General features: G+C 44.2%; 1 protein-coding gene across 4 annotated transcripts in view; it reads right to left on the minus strand.

Moving 5' to 3' along the window:
- Positions 1–24,307, minus strand: part of RAB22A (RAB22A, member RAS oncogene family) — a 67,179-nt gene that overhangs the window by 25,536 nt on the left and 17,336 nt on the right. For 3 of the 4 annotated variants that reach the window (XM_054723801.1, XM_028145081.2, XM_008141209.3), the window contains exon 3: positions 8,250–8,331. In XM_054723801.1, coding sequence (XP_054579776.1) covers positions 8,250–8,331 — 82 coding nt within the window. Of the gene's footprint in view, positions 1–8,249; positions 8,346–24,307 lie in introns of all 4 variants that reach the window. The other variant, XM_054723802.1, reaches the window with a different exon arrangement.

The raw sequence follows: 24,307 nt of genomic DNA on the forward strand, positions 1-24,307 counted from the left end.
AAGGAAGGAGGGGAGAGAAATAACAGGGAAGGAAAGAAAGGAGGGGAGGAATGATGGGGAAGGGAAGGGAAGGAAGGACAGAAATGACAGGGAATGGAAGGAAGGAAAGAGGAAAGACAGGGAAGGGAAAGAGGGAAGGAGGAATGCAGGGAAGGGAAGGAAGGATGAATGACAGGGAAGGGAAGGGAAGGAAGAAGGATTAACAGGGAAGGGAAGGAAGGAAGGATGAATGACAGGGAAGGGAATGAAGGAAGGATGAATGACAGGGAAGGGAAGGGAAGGAAGGAGGACAGAAATGACAGGGAAGGGAAGGAAGAAGGATTGACAGGGAAAGGAAGGGAAGGAAGGATGAATGACAGGGAAGGGAAGGGAAGGAAGGAGGACAGAAATGACAGGGAATGGAAGGAAGGAAAGAGGAAAGACAGGGAAGGGAAAGAGGGAAGGAGGAATGCAGGGAAGGGAAGGAAGGATGAATGACAGGGAAGGGAAGGGAAGGGAAGGGAAGGAAGGGAAGGGAATGACAGGGAAGGGAAGGGAAGGAAGGATGAATGACAGGGAAGGGAAAGGAAGGAAGGAAGGATGAATGACAGGGAAGGGAAGGAAGGAAGGATGAATGACAGGGAAGGGAAGGGAAGGAAGGAGGATCGGAAGAACAATTTAAAGGGCTAGGCTGAGTAGCTGGCCATGTCTCTCAATCAGTGTGAGACATTATGCTGATGCTCTCTGCCCAGTCAACTGGGCTCTCTGGTCGTTTGGATGTGATGGTTTAAGCATCTCACTCAGTGACTGATGCCAAAATTTAAAGAGAAGATTTTACTTGTAATTGAACTTTGTCTTACACTTCACGTTTGAAACCGAATCCAACCTAGAATGGGCTCCCACTGTCCTCCCACCCTGCTCTCTGTTCCGGGGGCTGGCCCACCTCAGGTAGGAACTGTCCGCAGAGTTGAACATCTGCTGCACAGCACAACTCACATATAGGGTGACAGTCTGCAACTTCTCACCTAATGAGCTTGACCTCTGGCTTTTAAACTTCCATGTTCATTTGAGTTTTACAAAAGAAAGCGAAAATTTGACTGTAAACTCCATGAGGGAAGGGAAGGTAGCCTGTTTACATGGTTTTCTCTCTGGGGCCTCGCGCCTGCATATTGTAGAAAAGCCAGCATTGGTGAAAACACAAGAACTGTTAAGTATGGGGTGATACCAAACTAAAGCCAGACCCCAACCCAATGTCATAGGAAGTTTCACTGGTCTCTGTGAGAAAGACCCCTACCTCTGGACGGAAGCCTGTTAACTCCCAATAAAGTATGTTGTTTCACAGAGAAAAAAAAAACAAAAACAAAACAAAACAAAAATACAGGTTAGGAGCAAGAAAGTGCTACCTAGAGGGAACTGCATTCCTGGGCAGGGAAGATGGGCTGACTTTCAAGGGGAGCAGGAGTGTACAGGCGAGACAAAGGGATGGTATTAGCTTTCATTTCTGATGTACCACACCGCAACATTTTTACAAGGTGGTTGTTGTTTTTACCTTCAAATTTGGAAGGTAAAATTCATATAGGAAAGTACAAAGATCTTAGGTTTGATAAAAGATCTTAAGTTTTGATAAAATGACATATGTGAATGCACTCACGTAAACATCCCACCAAGAAACATTTCTACCAACACAGCAAGTTCCCTGATGCTCCTCTTTAACCTTGACAATAACCCTTGTCTTCAAATCTATGCCATTGATATTGATATAAGCACAATAGTTTTCTTGTGCTTATGACTGGCATGGACTATCCTTTTCCATTCTTTTATTTTCAAGCTATCTCTGTTTGTATTTAAGGCAGTCCTCTGCCAGCCAGCACATGGCTGATCCTGCTTTTCAACCCATGCTGATAACCTCTGCCTTATAAGTGAAACGTTCAGTTCCTTTATATTTAATGTACTTACTGATATATTTGGTCTTACTGATATTATGTCACCATTTTGCTATTTGTTTTATATTTGTTCCATTTCAAAAATCCTGTTCTTCCTTTACCTCCCTCTTTTCCATTAACTGAATATTTTTAGTATTTAATTTTAATAATCTGTCCATTGGCTTTTTATGTATACCTTCTTGTATTACTTTTTATGTGGTTGCTCGTATAACTACAATATACATTCCCTCCATACCCCCACAGTTGATTTAGAGTTTAAAAATGTACTACCCCATGTAAAATACCAGAACCTTGCAAGAGTCTCATTCTTTTTATCCCACTGTCCTATGTGCTGTTGTCAAATACTAGTATTTTAAATTTACATACACTACAAACTATACAATCCACTGTGGTAATGTTTGTAGTAAATAGCCAGCAGCCTTTAAATCAGTTGAGAAAAGGGATTTTTATATACTGCTTTCTGTGGGTCCGAGTTACCACTTTGTGTCACCCGTCAGCCGGAAACCCTTCTGGGGCTGCTGCTGCATCCTCCCAGCGTTTATTCTAAAACTGTCATTACTTTGACTCCATATTTGAAAGATAATTTGGCAGGGTGACTTTTTTGCTTTCAGCACTTTAGAGATGCTGTTCCACAGTCTTCTAGCCTGTTTCTGTGGGATGTTAGCCATCACTCATACTGTCCCCCTGTACATAACGTGTTTATTATCTCTGCCTGCTTTCACAAGCGTTTCCTCTTTAACTCTGGTTTTCAGCAGTTTGACTATGATGCACCTCAAGGTAGTTTTCTTTGTACTAATGGGTATGCTGAACTGCTTGGATTTGTGAGTTAATGTGTTTCACCAGATTTGGGAAATTTTCAGCCATTATTTCTTGAAATATCCTTTTTTCTGTCCCCTGCCTCCCCACTCCTGGGTCTCAGTTATACAAATGTTAGACTGTGTGGATTTGTCCCTATGGTACTGAGATTATGCTCATTATTTCCCCACTCTTCCCCTGTTCTTCTGATTGGCTCATTTTTGTCACCCATCCAGCAGATTTTTCATTTTCGATGTTACAGTTTTCAGTTTTACTATTTCCATTTGGTTATTAGTTTCCATTCTGTGCAAGCTTCCCCATCTGTACAAAGTAGATAAGACTACTTTTCCTTAAATCTTTGAACAACTTAAACTATCTTTACCTTCTCCGAGGAGTGTGAAATTGCTGACTACTCATCGTGAGATTGGTTTTGCCGGTGGTTAGGGTAAGTCTGTCTGGGTCTGTCTTTAGTCCTCGGACATGGTGTCTGGTCCTGAGGCCTGATCCTTCTGAGGTTTCAATGGAAGCCCAAGGTGTTTACCAATCGCTCCAACACGGCAGGACTGGACTCAAACCCCAAACTCCTTGTTTCCTGTGACGGACGAGCAGCAGCCCAACCTCTGCTCAGTCTTGTCGCCTCTCTAGCTGTGCCTTCTGTTGGAGGCCTCTATGTCTTCCCCGTGTATTCACAATTGGGGGTAGGCAAAGCCTTGATGAGAATTTATAAGAGGATTTTAGGGCTTCCCTCCTTGTTGGGTCCCCCTTTTTCTGGGACTTGCCTCTTCTTTTCTCGGTTGCTCTAGCAGCCTTAAAGTCTGTCCTCAAATGCCACAAGCTAAACAGACAGGCTTTCTACTTGAGTCCTAGCTACCCTGTACCACATGGACTGGGGAGTGCCCTCCTGGGAAAAACTGTAAAAATGTGGGTCTCCCCCAGTGGAATCTCTAGCTGCATCTGGCAGTCCCTTCTTATAGATGCTGTTTAATGTGTTGTTCAGTTTCCATAGAACTGTTGTCTGTGGGAGGGTGACTCCATTACAAGCCACTCCGCCATTACTGACATTGAAACTTTTTCATGTTCTTTTGTGTAAAGGAAGGTGGCAGCTTAAATAGAGACTCAAAGGATGTCCGCACATCTCTGCTCCAAATCTGGCTCCAGATAAGGGCTCAGCAAACTTTTTCTGGAAAGGGCCAGGTATTAAATATTTCAGGCTTTGCGGATCACTTGATCTTTGTTACAACTTCCAAACTGTACTACTGAAGCGTGAAAGGAGTCGAGGACAATATGTAAACAAATAGGTGAGTGGCTATGTTCAATAAAACTTTTAATTTACAGAAACAAGCAGCTAGCAAGACTTAGCCCACAGGCCAGTGTTGACTTTAGCTCTCGATGATACTAAGCTACTGCACTTGTTCCTGATTTAAAACCCAGAAACAGCTCCTTCCATGACTACTGTGACAATAAGTGAGCCTTCCTGGTGTCACCTCTGGAAAGAGTTGTCCGAGTAGCACGTGAGGATTCAGGAGCATAAACCTTTAAGGACTGGATGCAGTGTCTACTGGACTTTGGTTAAGCAGCTTTCCTTTATATAATCACAGGCAACAAGTATTTGAAATGTTGTGACACTTATGGCGTATTTATGACACGTGTTTGTGGTGCTTTGTGCACAGCCCCCAGAATACTGTACGAAACCTTGTTAGTGAAGGATGACTGAAAATATGTCACCTAAAATGAAGTCATTAAGGACAGAAAATAGGGACAAAAAGGTCTGGCAGGCTCTGTCTTGAGAAAATAAATTTTAAGTTATAAAAACAAGTGTCATTTAATCTGACATTTGAAAAAAAACTTAGGTTTATTACTGCACCCTGAAGCTAGTTTGCTGAATGGAACACTGAAGCCAAGCTGACTGGTAGTCTAACTGGTTCTTCTGATGAAGCCGCCTGCTGGTACAAGGTGACAGCTTCCATTTCATCTCAGTTCTCCTGGTCCAACTTAAAAAGGATAATTTTTACAAAACTATTTGAGGATTCCACCAGTTTTCCTTAGGGCTCTCAACCCTTCTACATACAAATCATTATCTTCTGAAGCACTTGCATCATCATCACTTCATTTAAGAAGATCCGACCATCACTGCTTTGCACAACACCTGTGAAGTTCTCCAGAATCTCTTCCACTGACTTAATGAATCACTTGGCAGTCCACTGCAACTGGACCATCAAACTAACAGACAGTCGCAAGGGTCAAAATGGGGTTCACCCAAAAGGGTTTTTATTTTACGATGACTTTGGTTCCACAATGAATCTCGTTACTACAGAAAACAGAAGATAAACAAGTAAGGAAACAGGTACAATGCCATGGATAAGGGCAATCAAAGACTCTTAAGACTACAAAGAGATGTGCTGAAGAGTTTATCTAATGACTGGTGACTAGTATCTGCACATCAGCTCTAGGTCAGGCACTATTCGAGCAGTGGGAATATAGCAGCGAGTGGGCGAGACAAAGGTCCCAGCTCTCCCAAGCTTACAGTCTGGGGGAGAGACTGCCACTAAAGGTGAGTAGACAGATATCTATTTACAACTTAGAATGAAGGTTCTAAGGAAAATAAATCAAGGACACTGATGGAGAATGAACTGGGGCCCTATTAGCTGTGGGGTCTGAGGGCATAAGAGTTAACTTGAAACAAAAAGGTTAGTAAGGAGAGCTGGCCAGGCACCCAGTGGAGGAAAAAGGAAGTTCCCGCAGAAGACTCCATGTGTGTAAAGGCATGGTGGCAGAGTCTGAGGAACTGAATGGAGACCAGTGGGCTGCAACTCAGTGGGTGAGAGGGAGGATGGGCGAAGAGAGAAGGCAGAGCAGGCCATGCCAGGTTTTGTAGGCCACTGGTCCTAGGTTGGCTATTGGAGGGGAGCTGCGGGAAGATAGTGAAAAGTATTAAGCAAGAAGGTAATAGGTCTGATTTCTGCTTCCAAAAGACTCCTCTGAGTCCTGTGAGCAGTGATATAGTGTGGTGGGGGTTGGAAAGAGATAGCAGGGAGGAACACCTGGCTGAGAGCAAAAGGTGGCTGAGAGCATGGTGCTGGCAGTGGAGATGGAGAGAAGTGAACGATTTGAGATCTATTTGGAGCAAATGTGAGGGGGAGGATGGAGTCAAAGACGACCTCTGGATTCAGGTTTGGGCAACGTGGGTATACAGCATTGTGGGTACTTATCTGAGAACAGCAGGACAGTAAGGAAAATCCACCCTCCCCTGAGAGGCAAGTTTTCTAGGTTAAGGTGGGAGGGGGTATTCAAAGCAGAGGAAACAACAGTTCATGGGTGTGAGGGTATGGAATTGTAGGGTACATTGGTTGGGTCCTAGAGGATAACTGGTCGGAGGAGGTGCAAATGGAAACTCTGGCCGAGGCTGGCATAGTCAGGAACTTGGAGGCCTTGCCTAGGACAAACTGGCATCAGAACAAGCTCACGGATATGTCCTGGACGATTCTCACAGTACTTCAAACAATTTGTGATTCACTGTTACATGTTTAACTTTTCGGAAATGCAGTGGCTTGGCAACCATAGGCTGGACCTCCTCTCAGGTCTCCCAATGGGGTCTGGGTCCTACCAGCCAGTTCTCTTGACCCCTGCCTGCTGCCTCATTTACATTCCCTGGGCAAGCTCCTGGCTAAGACATGGAGCTTCAGGTAGGGGTGAGGCAGCCTTATACCTCAGAGCAACTATTCCTGGTGCAGAATCAATGGGAAGTGGGGGAAAGAAAAGGCAGGCAAACTAGCTAATTACAAAACTTAAGCCCTGGCCAGTTTGGCTCAGTGGTTGGATTGTCGGTCTGTGGACCTAAGGGTCACAGGTTTGATTCCTGGTCAAGGGCATGAACCTGGATTGCAGGTTCAATCCTAGACTCCAGTTAGGGCACGTGTGGGAGGCAACCAATCAATGTGTCTCTCACATCTCTCTCTCTCTCTCTCTCTCTTTCTCTCTCTCTCTCTCTCTCCCTCCCTTCCACTCTCTCTAAAAATCAATGGAAAAATATCCTCAGGTGAGGATTAACAAAAACAAAAAAACAAAGAACATCTTAATAGGATTCTGCTATTATGGCAGCAGCAAGGGAGGCATAAACACTATTAACTCTTTTTTTTGTGGTCTAGAAAAAAAGAGATGCTCCACATCATTGTGTATATTGACTCAAAGCATCATGGACTCTATATCATAGCCTGATTCTTTATGATGAGGGTGTTACTGTATCATCAAATATATGGGAGGGGTAAATTGAAACTTGGGATTCAGTGAAAGGGTACATATGTTATAAGTATGAAGAGCCACATGAGTTTTTGGTTAAAAGAACAGACACCACAACTGTGCCTACAGATATGTTAAGGAAGGCTCTGTGGAAGCAACACTTGGGAAGGATGGAAGAGTGATGGCTAGCAAAGGCCTAGCTGTCCTAAACACTCCATGCAGATACAGAGTACAAGGCATGGGGGAGACTAGGAGCTGGATATCAGATGAGCAATTGACACAGGGTATGACATCCAGCATTAAAACAAACAGAAGCAAGGTAACAGACAAACTTAGGTCATTACATCTGTACAGATGCATGGTGTCTATGTCCAGGACAACAGTAAGGGCTGTTTTGTTTCCTTTGTTTGTTTGTGATGATTCTGTCAGGTTTTATACCACACACAGTATCTCTGCTGTCTTAGATAAGACTGTGATGACAGACTATTTCTTCCGATTACTTCTGGTATACTTTTAAGAGCTTAAGATAGCACTGTGCATCCATCAGATGTTCTATTTGATAGTACTGTTTGAAAACAAAATTAAACAGCAGGTGAATAATGGGGTGGCTGCCAGACACCCCTCGACAGGGAAATTAGACTTAGGGTCCAGAGTAAAGTAAGGCAGCAGGCAGGTGTGTGTTCTCCCACCACCTCCCCACTCCTGTATGACTTGGGTGGGCTTCACCCCATCTCCACTCTGCACTGTGATGCCTCAGCCCAGCTCCCATGTCTGGTTCAGGCTCTTCCTTAAGCATATAACCATCTTGGACAATTTTATCATCAGGCACTTATTAAGTACCTATTGCAAAGCACTGTGTTAGCTCATCCATTTCACTTAAATCTCAAACTTTATATGCTGTAAAGTTCCTTCTTTAGCTTTTAAAAGGCAGCTATAAATGAGATGTGCTTAGCTCTCCCTTTCTACCACTAATTCTCTTCTATCTTTGCGGGAGGACGGAGCCCCAAATTACACACAATGCTCTAAGCGGGATTTTATCAAGCCCGTTAGTCAGCATTTACTTTAAGACACTAAAAAGTATAAAAATGCCCTCAGTACCCATTACCACTTTCTCCATCAATGGACTTTGTAGTTCTAATTGAAAAGAAAAAGGCTGTCCTATGCAAACAGGAATAAATGTATCTCAGGCACGCAGAAGAGAAGTGGGTAATGTGAAAACGACAGGGACATCAATGGTTTAGTTGGAGCTTTATTTGGGCTTCAGAAAAACACATAGTAAATTAAAGAGTGACTTACTCGTTCTTGTCCAGCTGTATCCCAGATTAGGAATTTATGCAGCTCATTTTGGTACTGGACAGTCTTGGTCATAAAGGATGCCCTATAAAGAGAGACCTAAATGATCAGAATACAATTATTTAAAGCATGTTGCCAGCCCCAGTCGGAAACATCACTTAGACTTAACGCTCAGGCTCCTGCTCCACACTCTGTCCTCATTGTGGTCCCCTCTGGAGTATTTATGAGATGATCAGATACTGGCTGCATAGTCTGTGTCAAAATAAAGCATTACGCACATCTGCCCAACACAAAAAAGAAAGCGTGCTTTGGCTTGTGACTGCCTAAGCTTTGTATAATTTGGTAATCCAGACAATACTCTCCCTTGTAAAATACAGAAATTATTATTTTAAAAGATGGTAACAAGGAAGAACTTTCTATAATAAAAAATTAGTACTCTATTAAAAATATTAGGCCATGTGGATTTGTGCTCTCCCATTCCTAAACCACATGGCCATATGTACAGCCAAATAAGAGCCAGTGTAAGACATCAGACAAGGAGCAGGAAGAAGGCTGGAGAAGCCACACCCTGGTGATCACCTCTGTTTCAGTAGCAAAACAGCCCCTCAGCTGACCTAATGGACCACATCAGGGCCTGACCCAGTCCTCGATGGGAAAGGAATGATGATGTGCAGGCCATATCACTCATTCTGAGGGACCATTCTGCCTAGGGGCCTATGAAGTAGGGATCCTATTATCTGGAGGGGGTGTCTCATACCTTCTGGAGAATCTCCCAGGTGCCACGGTGGCCCAGAGCACATGCTTGGGGAACTGTACTAAAGGGTCGCGGCATTAGAAAGGTTGAGAACCACTGCCCTAGGGCATTGATGGCGAACCTATGACACGTGTGTCAGCACTGACACGCGTAGCCATTTCTGATGACACGTGGCCGCTGAGGCGGCCGCATGCCGAGGATGAAACATTTGCTGCTCCTGAGGATGAAACATTTGCGAAATAATGTTTTTTCCTCAAAGTGACACACTACCCGAGTTATGCTCAGTTTTTTGGTGAAGTTTGACACACCAAGCTCAAAAGGTTGCCCATCACTGCCCTAGGGGCTCTTGAACATAGGTTTAGTCCTGCTCTGGGCCTGGGCCTGGCTCTAATACTATCTTCTACCCCCCAATGCACCCCGATAGTTCCCTCTTGGGAGTCCTTTGTCCTGCAGGCTCAACACATCAAAGACCCCAGAGATGATTGTTTCTCCTTTTCTACTGGATACTAAGCCCCTGGGGCCAAGGGCCCTGCTGCACTGTTGGAACCATACCCTGAACACTCCACTCAAGCACTTCCAAATACAATGGATGTTTGAAATACTTCTGAGATTCGTGTAATAGCTACATAAACTTTAAGACAGTACGAGATGAAATCGATAGAATGGCTCTCTGAAGAATCACTGAGCTTCAGCTAAGTATCAGAATCCTTAGTTTTAAAAAACTTAAATTCTGCTACAATTGAATTCCTGGCAATATTTATATAAATTATGGTCTAGCAAGCAGCCTCCCAAACAGTGACTGTGATGAGGAAGGGAAAGGAAGTTAGAAAGCAAGATCACATTTTTGGATAGGTACTATTTACTAGATATTTATTTACTGAAAATGTACCCCTAGGTATCCTTAGTAAAGTGCTTTATGCATAGAGGTGCTCAATAAATGGTTATTGTTTTGAGAACTTTTGGCAACTCACCATGATTAAATCAGGACGTGCAGCAAGATTTCTCATTCAGGAGAGATCTAAGCATTCAATCAGACTCGTTTATTGTAAAAATTAAATGATATGATGTCATGAAAGTGCTCTTATGTTGTAAAGCACTATACCTACACAAGGTATTATTATTATTATTATTATTATTATTATTATTATTTAAAAGCAGCTCCAGGAAACATTTTAGTTTAGACTTTACAATTAGTCCTAAAAGCTTGCAACTCAACTCTCCATCAATTATGGCTGTGGTGTTCCATTTAAGAGTGACAACGGGTGTCCAAAAGAGGCCTATTAACAGAGCCCAGACATCCAACACATCCATTACGATTGTGCAAAGAACAAGAGAAGAAATATACTTGCAGTAGACAAAAGGCTGAGAAGGTATATGTAACAATTAAAAGGAAACATTTCATTATATGGTCAAAATTCACTGAAGTTCAACCTACCTGCCAACCATTTCCCCCTCAATGGAAGTACAGATTCATTACTCAGGGGAAAGACAGAATGGCAGCTGTCACATAATGAAAGTATCTGAAAGGATTACACTCAACTTCCTGTCACTGACCCCAGGCCATCCTTCCAGCTCCTCCCATGGTCACCTCAACACACCTTTCTCTCTACACCAAGGTCTTCTTGTGTCCAAAGCTCTCCCCTTGGGTCTTCTTGGGTCTACATCGTTGGCTTCTTGTCCTTTGATCATCAGCATCATTTACCCACACTGCCAGTTCTTTAGGAATCTTGTCTGTCCTGTCTCAACCACCCAGAATAGCCTAGCCTCTCCACTGGCTTCTTCCACCCAGAGTGGGGATGGCTGTCTTGCTTGAGGAAAGTCACAAAGCTGTGTGGGCCAGTGTGAGATGATCCTATTTCTGCTGGGCCACCTCTTAGGCCCCTCATCCCATACAGCAATTACTCCACATTCTTATGACTGCTTTTCAACTCTCTACCACTTTCTGCTACCCTTCTTTTTCAGGACAACAGCTCCTTTTTGCTTTTGCAGAGAAAATAGAGGTTAGAAACCCCAAATCCTCCAAAAAGTTCCCCAGTCAACCCTCTCAACTTAAGAAGAAACAAATTTCCATTCACACTGACTGTGATTTCCTTTTCTGACTTTAGCTGAATCCAACATGTCCTTTCTTTAATTCACCCATCACCCTTCCCCTAGATCATGATCCCAGAACATCCTGCCACGGCCACTGCAGTCATAAATTAGTCGCCTCCTCACAGTCTAAAATCCTTCTAATTGTTCCTGTTTCTGTCTTCACACAGACTTTTCCTTAAAGCGTTTCCACCAGTTCTCCTGTGGCAAGATGCTCCTCATTCTTTAGGTCTCAGGTCAATTGCCAAAGATCACAGAAAGCTGTGTGGTCCACCCAAATGAGGCAGCTTCCCACTCCAACTTCACTCTGCAACACACATCATCCCCTTTTGTCTTCAGGGCACTACTACCCTGTCTGATCAGCTTATTTATGTATTGTTCTTTTTCATTTATTTGTTCAAGCTCTCACTCATCCAGGAGAAATGTAAGCTCCATGAGGGCAGGACCTTGCTATACTTCTTTCTCATCTCCCTCCTCCATGCTATCCTAGAGTTCTGACAGAGTATTTGCCGTGTTGCTGTCTTTACTCTCACAACTCTAAGATGTTCTGGCTACGCCCTTCTTGGAGCACCACCGCCTAGGAAGTGCAGGCAGAGCTGAGATCGGAGGTGACGGCAGCTCTCTAAACTGCAGCTGGCTGTGTGGCCTCTCGGCCAGGGCTGATTATGCCCAGGGAAGTCTTTTCTGCCTGCTGAACCACCAGTTCTATCTCCTATGGTAGACAACAGGCAAAACCCAGGAGCTACAGCGAAGAATTACCAGTCCTTCCATCTCTTTCCATCACTCTTGGATTTTGCTAAGGAAGAAGCAGTGCTAGTAGATGGGGTCTCTTTGCTGGTGGCTCATGTGTAGAATTGGGTCTCACCTCCAGGATCCAGCTCAGGTGGCTATGGGTAAGATGACCACACCTCCCTCACTTTGCCACCTCTGAGCTCCACCAAAGCCTCCTTAACAGCAATTGGCATCTCTGTTGATTTTTTTTTTTATATATATATGTTATTGATTTTTCACAGAGAGGAAGAGAGAGGGATAGAGAGTTAGAAACATCGATGAGAGAGAAACATCGATCAGCTGCCTCTTGCACACCCCCTACTGGGGATGTGCCCGCAACCAAGGTACATGCCCTTGACAAGAATCGAACCTGGGACCTTTCAGTCCGAAGGCTGATGCTCTATCCACTGAGCCAAACCGGTTTCGGCCATCTCTGTTGATTTTTGAGAGTCTGAAATCTTGGCCTGTCATACCTGTAGAAACCATTTCATCCTTCTTAACATATGGATTCAGTTTGTCTATGTAGTGGTAAAGCCTGGATGCAGGGTCACATATGAGATAGGGTGTTGCCCAGTCGTTTCTTCCAAATGGTCCCTAGGGAGCTCTGGGCTAGCCCTGGGGCAGAATGACTCACTTGAATTCCCTCCCATAGCCTCACATTTTTATCTGCTGAGGACAGCACTATTCTAAATCTGATTGAATTTAGCTTAGCTGTACCATCTAAACTCTAATTACCACCTCATACTGAACGTGATAAAGACAGCGCTTACTTTTTCCCACCCCACCCCCTCAAAAGTCCCAAATTCCAAGTTCTCAATCAGTACATGTGGTCTGCCTTCCACAGAACTGAAACTGGTCTGCAACAACAGTTTATGTCCTTTGTTACTTGCATCCAATTTTGTAGAACTGTCTGGTTCTTCATTTTATATTTAATCTACACTCGAACCTCAATCCCTGATATAAGTTCATAAATTGGACCCTAATCTTTAAGTGAGACTACTACAATTTTTCCCTCCCACTGTCACTTGAACTTTAGGATCACTCCTTTACCATTCAAGTTAAATGATGGGGAGGGTATGATAACTTCCATATCTTGCTTTCTGAAAAACGGGCAATGGCTTCCTGCCATCCCAATGATACATTTTTATTTTCCAGCCTGCCATTTACTTGTCTGATAACCTTATTTTTCACTACTCAACCATCGCTCTTCACTCTGCCTAGGCAGATCTTATTACCTCTTTAATCTAAAATCCCTACTAGCATTATTTCCTAAAGCTAGAGTGCCTTTCATAGACTTCTCCATTTTTCATGACATTCTCAAAATATAACTTTCATGCACACCAAGTAGTCATGATCTCTGGTCACAGTACGTGTTCCCAATGAAAATACGTGCCATGAAATGTTTTAAAATTTTTCTTTGACTACAGTGGACTTGTTTGGCTCTCTCAGAACAAGGTGTGCCCTGCCCTCACATTCTAGGACCTCTCTCGACTGCAAGCCCTTTTCTTGGAGTGGCACATGTGATGCTGTCATCCCCAAAATGACATATGGTGCCTTTTAAGGATTAACAACTCAGCACATTTAAAAGTGAATAAAAGACTGAAACTTCTAAACAACTCTAAATCTCATGCAAACAATGCCTGGATCTCTAGGTTATATAAATTGATAGAAACACCATTGAATACACCAGGATGGAGACAAAAGGTACATGAAATCTAGTAGTTCCTTTAATGAACACACCAAGGGGCCTTCAGGAGAATTTAGGATGGTGCCAGGAATTTACCAGGTGCTCAGTGAGAATTAGCTGAATATAAAGGCACATCTGTCTTATCTTAGAGTGGCTTCAAAAAGCCGGAAGTCTTATGAGGATCCGTAAATTCAGTTACTTAATGTGGGTTCCACAGTCATGCGTATTTTTAATCCTTCCTTTAAACTCTACCATCTCTTAAGCTAACTAGATCTAAGTGTTAAGGTCTCATTCTGCACAATGCTTCCTGGTAATCAGTCACCACCCACTCAAACCAGAGCATTGCACAGTAGGTGGTGGCTTGCTCCACAAGTTCATGGTCATCCCAAGCAAATCCTTTAGTAGTTTCTACATTTTTGTCATTCTAAAAACTTAGGGGAAAATATTTAAAATAACAAAAGATTTCTTTAAATATAAAGATATATATTTATATTCTTTAAATATAAGTGTTTAATAACAAAGAGTTTAGCCTCTTCTTTCCTGTTTGTCAAGAATAACATAATATATAACCTTTCACATCATAAACAATAAAATCAACAGAACCGATGATGAAACTAGCTGCCTCAACTAAGTGGTCATTACTATCAGGTATTCTTCTCTTTCTTTTATACATGATCCCATTTAAGTCCTTCTTACTGGGAGCCTCTGGTTGGGTTCCACTGTTCTTCCAACAATCACCATTTTGCACTTCTTGGCCTACTTCCTCAAACATGTGGCCTTCTACCTGACTACACGAACACAGGCAGTCAAGGTAAGTACAACCCCATTCCTGCCCTCAGGAGGATCACAGTGGGAGGACTGTTCAGGTAGCAGACATTCAATGAGACAACAAATAATGGACAGAGTTGTGGGAGCACAGAGGTAAAGCCCAATGTAAGTACCCAAGAGAGTAGGAATGCCAGGTGCAGAAGGCTCAATAATGGCTCTTCCTCCATAGACTTTCATACCCTGATCCAAGAACCTATGGCTACATTACCTTCTGTGGCAAAAGGAAGCTCGCACATGCTATTAGACTAAGAATCTTTCGATGGGTAAGGAGCCCGATTTATCCAGTGGACCCAATATAATCACAAAAGTCCTTACAAGAGGGACCAGGGACAGTTGGAGCCAGGGAGAAGGGGATGTAAGATGGAAGAGGAGACTGCAATGATGTGCCCTGAAGAAGGATGAAAAGGACCACCAGCTAAGGGAGCCACCAGAAGCTAAAAAAGGTAAGGAAACAAATTCTCCCCTCAGAGCCTCTGGAAGGAACCAGCTCTGTCAACATCTTGACTTTAAGCCAGTGAAACTGATTTCAGACTTCTGACTTCCACTATGCTAGAGGCCTGGTGCACGAAATTTGTCCCTCAGCCCAGCCTGCACCCTCTCCAATCCGGGACCCCTTGGGGGATTTCTGACTGCTAGTTTAGGCCCCATCCGGGATGCGGCCTAAACTGGCAGTCGGACATCCCTCTTGCAATCCAGGACCGCTGGCTCCTAACCACACGCCTGCCTGCTGCCTGATGCCCCTAAATTCCTCTAGAGGCCTGGTGCACGAAATTTGTCCCTCAGCCCAGCCTGCACCCTCTCCAATCCGGGACCCCTTGGGGGATTTCTGACTGCTAGTTTAGGCCCCATCCGGGATGCGGCCTAAACTGGCAGTCGGACATCCCTCTTGCAATCCAGGACCGCTGGCTCCTAACCACACGCCTGCCTGCTGCCTGATGCCCCTAAATTCCTCTGCTTGCCAGCCTGATCACCCCCTAACTGGTCCCCTGCCAGCCTGATCGCCCCCTAACTGCCCCCCTAACTGCCTCTGCTTGATGGCCTGATCGCCCCCTAACTGCTCCCCTGCTGGCCTGCCTGATTGCCTCTAACCACTCTACCTGCCTGCCTGATCACCCTAAGTGTCTCTGCTTGCTGGCCTGATCGCCCCTAACTGCTCCCCTGCCGGCCGGCCTGATTGCCTGAACAGCAGGCTGCGTGGGGCAACTGAACAGCAGGCTGTGTGGGGTAACCAGGCCGTCGGGGGCCCATGAGGGGTGACCAAGCCAGCAGTGGGGGCAGTTGGGGGCAACCAGGCTGGCATGTGGGGCAGTTGGGGGCGATTAGGCTGGCGGGGGGGGGGGGTCAGTGAGAGGCGACTAGGCCAGCAGGGGGGGGGGGCAGTTGGGGGTGACCAGGCCGGCAGTGGGGACAGTAAGGGGTGACCAGGCCAGCGGGGGGGGGGCAGTTAGGAGTGACCAGGCCGGCAGGGAGGGGGCCGTTAGGGGCGACCAGGCCAGGAGGGGGGGCAGTTGGGGCAATCAGGCCGGCACACAGAGGCAGTGAGGGGTGATCAGGCTAGCAGGGGAGGTAGTTAGGGGTGACCAGGCCGGCAGGCAGGTGAGCGATTAGGAACCAGCAGTCCAGGATTGTGAGAGGGATGTCCGACTGGCGGTTTAGGCCCGATCCCCGGGATTGGGCTTAAACCGGCAGTTGGACATCCCCTGAGGGGTCCTGGATTGGAAAGGGTGCAGGCTGGGCTGAGGGAACCTCCCGTGTGCACAAATTTCATGCACTGGGGCTCTAGTAGATAATAAAACCATAATATGCAAATTGACCGAATGGTGGAACGACTGGTTGCTATGACACATACTGACCACCAGGGGCAGAGCTGCCCCCTGCCCCTGGTGGTCAGTGCGCTCCCACAGAGGGAGCCCACTCAGGTAGAAGCCGGGTTCACGGCTGGTGAGCGCAGCGGCGGGAGCCTCTCCTGCCTCCGCTGCAGGCGGGCAGTAAGGAGCAAAGGGTCCCAGACTACAAGAGCCCCAGACTACACGAGGGATGTCTGACTGCTGGCAGTCAACATCCCCTGAGAGGTCCTGGACAGTGAGACGGCACAGACCAGGCTGAGGGATTTTCCCCCACCCCAGTGCACGAATTTCATGCACTGGGCCTCTAATCTATATATATAAAAGCCTAAGCGACCGAACAACCGAACAATGGGTTGACCAGTTGCTATGACACGCAGTGACCACCAGGGGGCAGGCGTTCAATGCAGGAGCTGCCCCCTGGTGGTCAGTGTACTCCCATAGCAGGAGCACTGCTCAGCTGACCTACGGGCGCCAGATGCAGGGCTCACGGCTGGTGAGCGCTGCTGCGGCGATGTGAGCCTCTCCTGGTCGGGAATGACTGGGCGCAAGCCCACAGCAGGTGCAGTGGGGCTGGGATAAGCAGGAGCTGCAGGCAGGAGTGGCAGGCAGTGTTGGACTGCTGGTTTCAGCCCAATCCCCACAGGCCACGCCAAGGGACCCCACTGATGCACGAATCTGTGCACCGGGCCTCTAGTAAAATAATAAATCTGTGTTCCTGTGAGCCATTAAGTTTGCCAAAATCTGTTACACCAGCACTAGGAAACTAATACACTAGGGAGTATTTCAGAGAAGAGGTCAAGTTTGAGCTAAACCCAGAAGTTAAGGAGGGAGCAGATGGGGACAAGACAGGGACAGAGAGTGGATGAAGGGCAACAAGCCACCGTACTCTAGCACTGATGGACGTGTACTGTCTGTGAGGCCCACTTCCCAGTAAGTTAGTATCTCCCCAAAGGCCAGGGCTCCATGGGTACCATGCCTGCTGTATCTGTGTTCCATCTGAATTATTTACTACTGACTATTATAAAAAACCACCCTTTTTAAAAACTTAGCCTGGTCTAAATAATAACATTGGTAAAATTAAAAAACCCATAGGTTTCACGGACTAGTTTTATTTTTCCTAGTAGACAATAAAATACTTAGCAATGGAAATTTAAATGTTCATCTGTGCACTATCTAAAGTCATCTCACTCACAGTGATGATATGGAAAGACAGCTAAAAGTGAGGGGGGGAAAAAATAAAAGTGAGGGGGAAGGAAGGGATGATGTTATCACACCTGTTTTAGAGGTGAATTCTGGAAGCAGGCTGTTGGGGCCCCTCTGCTAGACACCAGGCCCTTAGCAACCCGTTCATGAAGAAGACGAATCTGTACGGACATTAGGGGGTGGAAGTGAAAATAGATAGATAGGCAAAAACTGGGAAATACTAAGGATGGTGACAGCAAGGACAGCCGGCAGGAACTAGACAGAAAAGGAAAGAAGAAAAAGGGAGAAAGATGGGGTAGGTTTGATGAGCAAGAAGGAACACTGAGGCTGGTACACATAAGCACCAGGTATTGACTGGTATAAGGGGAGGGAGAGTTCTCAAAGTCTGAGGCAGGCTGATGTCAGCTCAGGCAACTGTGTGTGTGATGAGCTATTTCAGTTATTTCCAAATTATAATTGTATTCATTAATTTTTTGAATAGGTAATACATTCACATGCTTCATTACCCAAAATGTACAAAATGGATATATACTGAAGTGTCCCCCTCCTACCCCTTTCTCCCAGCCATTCAATTCCTCACCTTGGAAACAGATCTTTTCAGCTTCTTATGTCTCCTTTCAAAAATACTTCAGGTTTATACAAACACATGTATATACGGTTTCCCCTGCATTCTCCTTTATTTATTTTTTAACACAGATGGTAGCATTTACTACATATTTTAATTTTTTTACTCTATACTATACTGAGGAGATCAACATAAATATATAAAATTTCTTAAGCTGTTTTTTTCCTTTATCATATTACTAGAGGCCTAGTGCACGAAATTCGTGCATGGGGGGTGTGTGTCCCTCTGCCCAGTCTGCACCCTCTCCAATCTGGGACATCTCTCTCACAATCCAGGACTGCTGGCTCCCAACTACTCGCCTGCCTGCCTGCCTGATTGCCATTAACCGCTTCTGCCTGCCAGCCTGATCACCCCCTAACCACTTTCCTGCCAACCTGATCGATGACTAACTGCTCCCCTGCCAGCCTGATTGCCCCTAACTGCCCTCCCCTGCTGACCTGGTCGCCCCCAACTGCCCTCCCTGCAGGCCTGGTCACCCCCAACTGCCCTCCCCTGCAGGCCTGGTCACCCCCAACTGCCCTCCCCTGCTGACCCAGTCACCCCTAACTTCCCTCCCTTGCCAGCCTAGTTGCCCCTAACTGCCCTCCCTGCAGCCTGGTCACCCCTAACTACCCTCCCCTGCTGGCTTGGTCACCACCAACTGCCCTCCACTGCAGGCCTGGTCACCCCCAACTGCCCTCTCCTGCTGGCCTGGTCACCCCTAACTTCCCTCCCTTGCCAGCCTAGTCGCCCCTAACTGCCCTCCCCTGCCGGCCGGATTGCCCCTAACTGCCCTCCCCTGGTGGCCTGGCCACCCCTAACTGTCCTCCCCTGCCGGCCTGGTTGCCCCTAACTGCCCTACCCACCCTCCCCTGCCGGCCCGGTCACCCCTAACTGCCCTCCCCTGCCGGCCTGGTCATCCCTAACTGCCCTCCCCTGCCGGCCTGGTCACCCCTAACTGCCCTCCCCTGCAGGACTGGTTGCCCCTAACTGCCCTCCCCACCCTCCCCTGCTGGCCCGGTCACCCCTAACTGCCCTCCCCTGCCGGCCTGGTCACCCCTAACTGCTCTCCCCTGCTGGCCTGGTTGCCCCCAACTGCCCTCCCCTGCAGGCCTGGTCTCTCCCAACTGCCCTCAACTGCAGGCCTGGGTCCCCCCCAACTGTCCTCCCCTGCAGGCCTGGTCACCCCCAACTGCCCTCTCTTGCAGGCCTAGTCCTTCCCAACTGCCCTCCCCTACTGGCCATCTTGTGTCCACAGGAGGCCATCTTTGACCACATGGGGACTGCCATATTGTGTGTTGGAGTGATGGTCAATTACCATATTACCTCTTTATTATATAGGAGGATATTGAATGACATTACAATTTATATAATCAGACCCCCACTAAATCAACAATACTGCAATTACTAACTCTGCACAATTATTAACCTCGTGGTTTGAACACTATGTGAGTTTATCTGTAGGCTAAAGTCCTAGAATTATACTTGTTGAGCCCCAGTGTATGAGACAAGAGCAGTATACTGACTGAGGGTGCAGACTTTTAAGTCAGACTGTTCAACTTTGCTTATTAGTTTTGCCACCAACTGCATATCACTAGACAAGTCTTTTAACCTCTCTTTGCCTCAGTTCTCTCATTTGAAAACCAGGAATAATTTCAGTGTTTATAACACAGGGCTTTAAAAACACTGCATATATTTACTGAAGTATAACTAACATAAAATAAAGTGCATAGTGTAGGTTTTCAGTTCAATAAATTTTGACATTTCATATTCTTGTGTAACTACTGCCCAAAAGAAGATAAGGAATACTTCCACAGTCCCAGAAGTCCCCTTGTGTACATTCCAGTTACTCTTGCACCTATCCCAGGCGAGCCCTTTTTGACTTACACATCATGGGTCAGTTTTGATTGTCTTTGGATTTCATGCATGTGGAATCACAAACTATACACTCGATTGTGTCTAGCTTTTCCCACTGAACAATATTTTTGAAATTCATCTATACAGGGGTGGGCAATAGGTTTACAGTTGTTCATATGGGAAATAATACAATAATGAATAAATAATACAAGAATAAACTGTTTCACATATTCACAACTATATACCTACTTTTGCCCACTGCTGTATTTGGTAGTTAATTCTTTCTTATTGCGGTGTGGTATGACTATATCACACTTTGTATGACTATATCACACTTTGTCCATTAAAATTTTTTAAAAAATAGTTTATTGGTTTTTAGAGAGAGAGGAAGGGACAGGGAGAGAGAAACATCGATGTGAGAGCGCAACATCAATAGGCTGCCTCCTGCATGCCCCCTACCGGGGATTAAGCCCACAGCCTGGCATGTGCCCTGACCTGGAATCAAACCGGTAACCTCCTGGTGCCAGGGACAATGCCCAACCACTGAGACACACAGGCCAAGGCTTCCCATTCTTATGTTGAAAAATATTTGGGTGGCTTTTAAGTTTTTGGTTATTATGCATAAGGCTGTAGTAAACACTTTTTCACAAGTCTTCTTGTAAACATGTATTTTCATTTCTCTTGGGCAAATAACTAAGGGTAGAATTGCTGGGTCATAGGGTAGATGTATGTTTAACTTAATATGAGGGGTCCTCCAAAGAAGTCCAATATTTTATACTCCCAAAAGAAATGTATAAATATCTAAATCCTCCACATTCTCATAAACGTTTTGGTTGTCATTATTTAATTTTAATAATTACCTAAGAACAAGGTGTGGATGTCCACTTTATTTTAATTAATTTTATTTTTATTTTTGGATGTCCACACTTAATACTTCTTTTTCTACACTGTACTGGAGAGTCGAGCCAATTCCCTAAGTAAAAAACAAAACAACAACAACAACAAAAAGGTATGAAGATTGTAAACACAGGTTTGGGGTAAAGGCAGTGGGAGGTGTTAGACTACTGGGGTGGACACAGATCTAAACTAGAAAAGATAGTTTAGATTTTTACTCACAAGTATCACAAGTTAGTGGTAGGGGGATTGGGTTTGCGTGTCTGAAGGAAAACATGTAGAGCAGGCATTAGAGAACATTTTCTGCACACAGTAAATATCTGAAGGTCTGCATGCCAAGGTCTCTGTCATCTTCGCTGCTGTAGCATGAAAGCAGCATGGACAATAAGTAAATAAATTGGCATGGCTGGATTTGGCTCCTGGGTTGCAGGTTTGCTGACTCTGAATTAGAGCCGCAAATTATTTATAGTACTTCACTAAACAATATTTAGAATGCAATAAAACATAAACTATGCACACAAGGAGACAAGTCAGTATTACCAAGAATCAAGCTAAAAGACAATGAAGAGAAATGCAGGTGCTTCAGGGAATGTTTATCAGACAGCTTTCTTTTTAACTTTATTAGGAAATGTTTCATTTATACACAAAAGTAGAATCCATTATCCAACTCCAGTCATCATCAACTTTCCACTCTGTTATTGCCATTAAAAGTGGACTTTAAAACAACTATGTCTAACCAGTTTAAGAAAATAAAAAATAAACCTAACATTTTTAGCATAGAAAAAGTAAAACAAACAAAACCTATTGGTAATAACTGAAATCAAGAACTTAATGGATAGATTTACAATCAGATTAGAATTAGTTAGAAAAAATAGATTAAAGAAATAAATGAAGGACTAGAAGAAAATACCTACACTGAAGCATGGGGAAAAATTACGGAAAATACAGTAAAGCGTATGAGAGACAGAAAAAAAAAACACACAAACCCTACACTACAAGTACCAGTAGTCTGAGAATGTGAGAAGAGAATATGGAGCAAAAGCAATATTGTTGAGATAATTGTTGAAAATTTTCCAACTTGAAAAATATCAAACCACAGATGCAAAGAACACTATGAGCCCAACAGGATAAATCCAATGAAAACTTCACCTACGTATGTCAAAAAGTGCTGAAACTCAAAGACAAGAAATCCTGAAGGCACTCAGAGGAAAAAATGACACAATATCAAGAGAGCAACACAACTGACACTGACTTCAATAAAAACAGATGAAGCCAGAAGAAAATTGGATATATGTTTTTTCAAAGTTCTGAAAGACAATAACTGAAAACAAAGAATTCTATATCCAATGAAAATAGACCTGGAAAATGATTATATAAAATAGACCTGCCAAAATAGCTAAAATTAAAAATAACTGTTGGTGAAGATATGGAGCAAATGGCCCTTTCATGTATTGCTGCTGGGAATGAAAAAGAATATGCAACCACTTTGAAAAAGAGCAGTTTCTTACAGAGTTAAATATGCCTTTACACCGCCTGTGGTAGCCAGCACAAGATGGCCCTATGGATCCTCCCACTGTGAATGGGGCTGATGCTGTAATCAATAGGCTATTAGGAAAGGACAGATAAGGTCATAAAGACATTGAGGCTTACATCTTGGGCTCTGGTGGATTACTCATTATGAGGAAGACAGTTCCCATGTTGTGAAGACACTGAAGAGCCTTAACCCAGCTATAAACTGAATTTCTGAGTCCCCAAAACGGTGAGATAATACATGTTCATTCTGTTTTAAGGTACTGTTACACAATGATAAATAATAAACATTAACCAGAAATTTCACCCTCAGGTATATGTACACAAGAGTAACGTGTGTCTACAAAAAGAACTGTATACAAATATTCATAGCAGCATTATTCATTACAGTTCAAAACTGGACTCCATTTAAATGTCCATTAATAGCAGACTGGATAAAGAAATTATGGTATATTAACACAATGGAATACTGCTTAGAAATCAAAACATGAATGAATCTGAAAAAACAGTATTTTGAGTAAAAGAAAGCAGCATAAATGAGTACATATGACTCCATTTATATCAAGTTTAAAATCACAGAATGGTGAGGTGAGAGTGGATATACTAGGAAGGGAGCTTTCAGCGATAATGGAAATGTTCTTTATCTTGACAATACTTAAAACAAGTACAAGCTAAAAATTCATTGAACTACACTTTTTATTATATGTAAATAAAAGCTCAATTAAGAAAAGATGATATTAAGACATTTTCAAACAGATAACCGAGCACCAGAAGAGTATATTAAAAGAAATACAAAATAGTATTCTTCAGAACGGAGTAAATAATCCCAGATGAAAAGTCAGAAATGCAGGCAGAATATAAAGCAAGGGAAAGATTAAACATGTGGAGGAAATTGACAGGACTGTTGACTGTATACCAATAATAAATGTCCTATGAGGTCTAAGTTACAAAATTAAAATACACTATAGGAGCATAAAAGGCAGGAAGCAGAGAAATTGGATTTGAGATCCTCGCATTGCTGGAACATGATAAAAGTAATACCTTATATTAGACTTGAATAAGTCAAGGATGCTAAAGGTAATTTCTAGAATAAACACTTAAAGAATAATAAAAGAATGTAACCAAGATAAACAAAGGGGAAAATATGGCATTAAAAACAAAGTTCAATCCAAAGAACATAGAACAGACAGGGTAATTAAAAAGCCAAGTGTAAAATTATAGGTTTAAACATAAATACATTGCCAATTATATTAAAGGTGAAATTATTAAATACTCAGATTAAAAGTAAAAGTTAGGAGTTAGGAGTCCAATAACGGTGGTGGCAGCTTGTACTGAAATAGCCCTCACAGACTTGTCAGTTCTACTCGCTGGAGGACAAGGGTCAGGGCTACCAGTGTGGTTGGAAATGAAGAAGAAAGGTCCTAGAAAGGAAGATGCTGCTGAGGAAGGAGCTGCAAATCTATACACCAATTCCTCTCAAATTCATAGCTGACTCTTAAACCACACATACAATAGGGGAGCCTTCAAGGACAGCAACAGCTGAAAGGCTAACAAAAGCTGAACAGAGCGCAACCAGCATGATTCAGTGGTTAAGTGTTAACATATGAACCTGGAAGTCATGGTTTGATTCCCGGAAAGGGCACATGCCTGGGTTGTGGCTTGTTCCCCAGTGTGGGGCGTGCAGGAGGCAGTCAGTCATTGATTCTCTCTCATCACTGATGTTTCTATCTCTCTCTCCCTCTCCCTTCCTTGCTGAAATCAATAATAATAATAAAAAAAGCTGAACAGAGAGTTAGCTACTGCTGACTGTAAGAAAAGAAGAGTTGCGAGTTTGAATCCTGACAAGTTATGGGGGCCCAGTGAACACCCTGACTGAAAACCCAAACAGGCCATACCTTATAAGTAGACAAGATCTCAGGAATAAGGCTAAAGGCAACATTCCAAAAGAACCATCCTAACAAAGTGTAAAAGCAAGTGTAAAAGCTTCCACAACTTCAA

The sequence above is a fragment of the Eptesicus fuscus genome, chromosome 12 (genome assembly GCF_027574615.1).
Source record: "Eptesicus fuscus isolate TK198812 chromosome 12, DD_ASM_mEF_20220401, whole genome shotgun sequence".
Taxonomy (NCBI): Eukaryota; Metazoa; Chordata; class Mammalia; order Chiroptera; family Vespertilionidae; genus Eptesicus; species Eptesicus fuscus.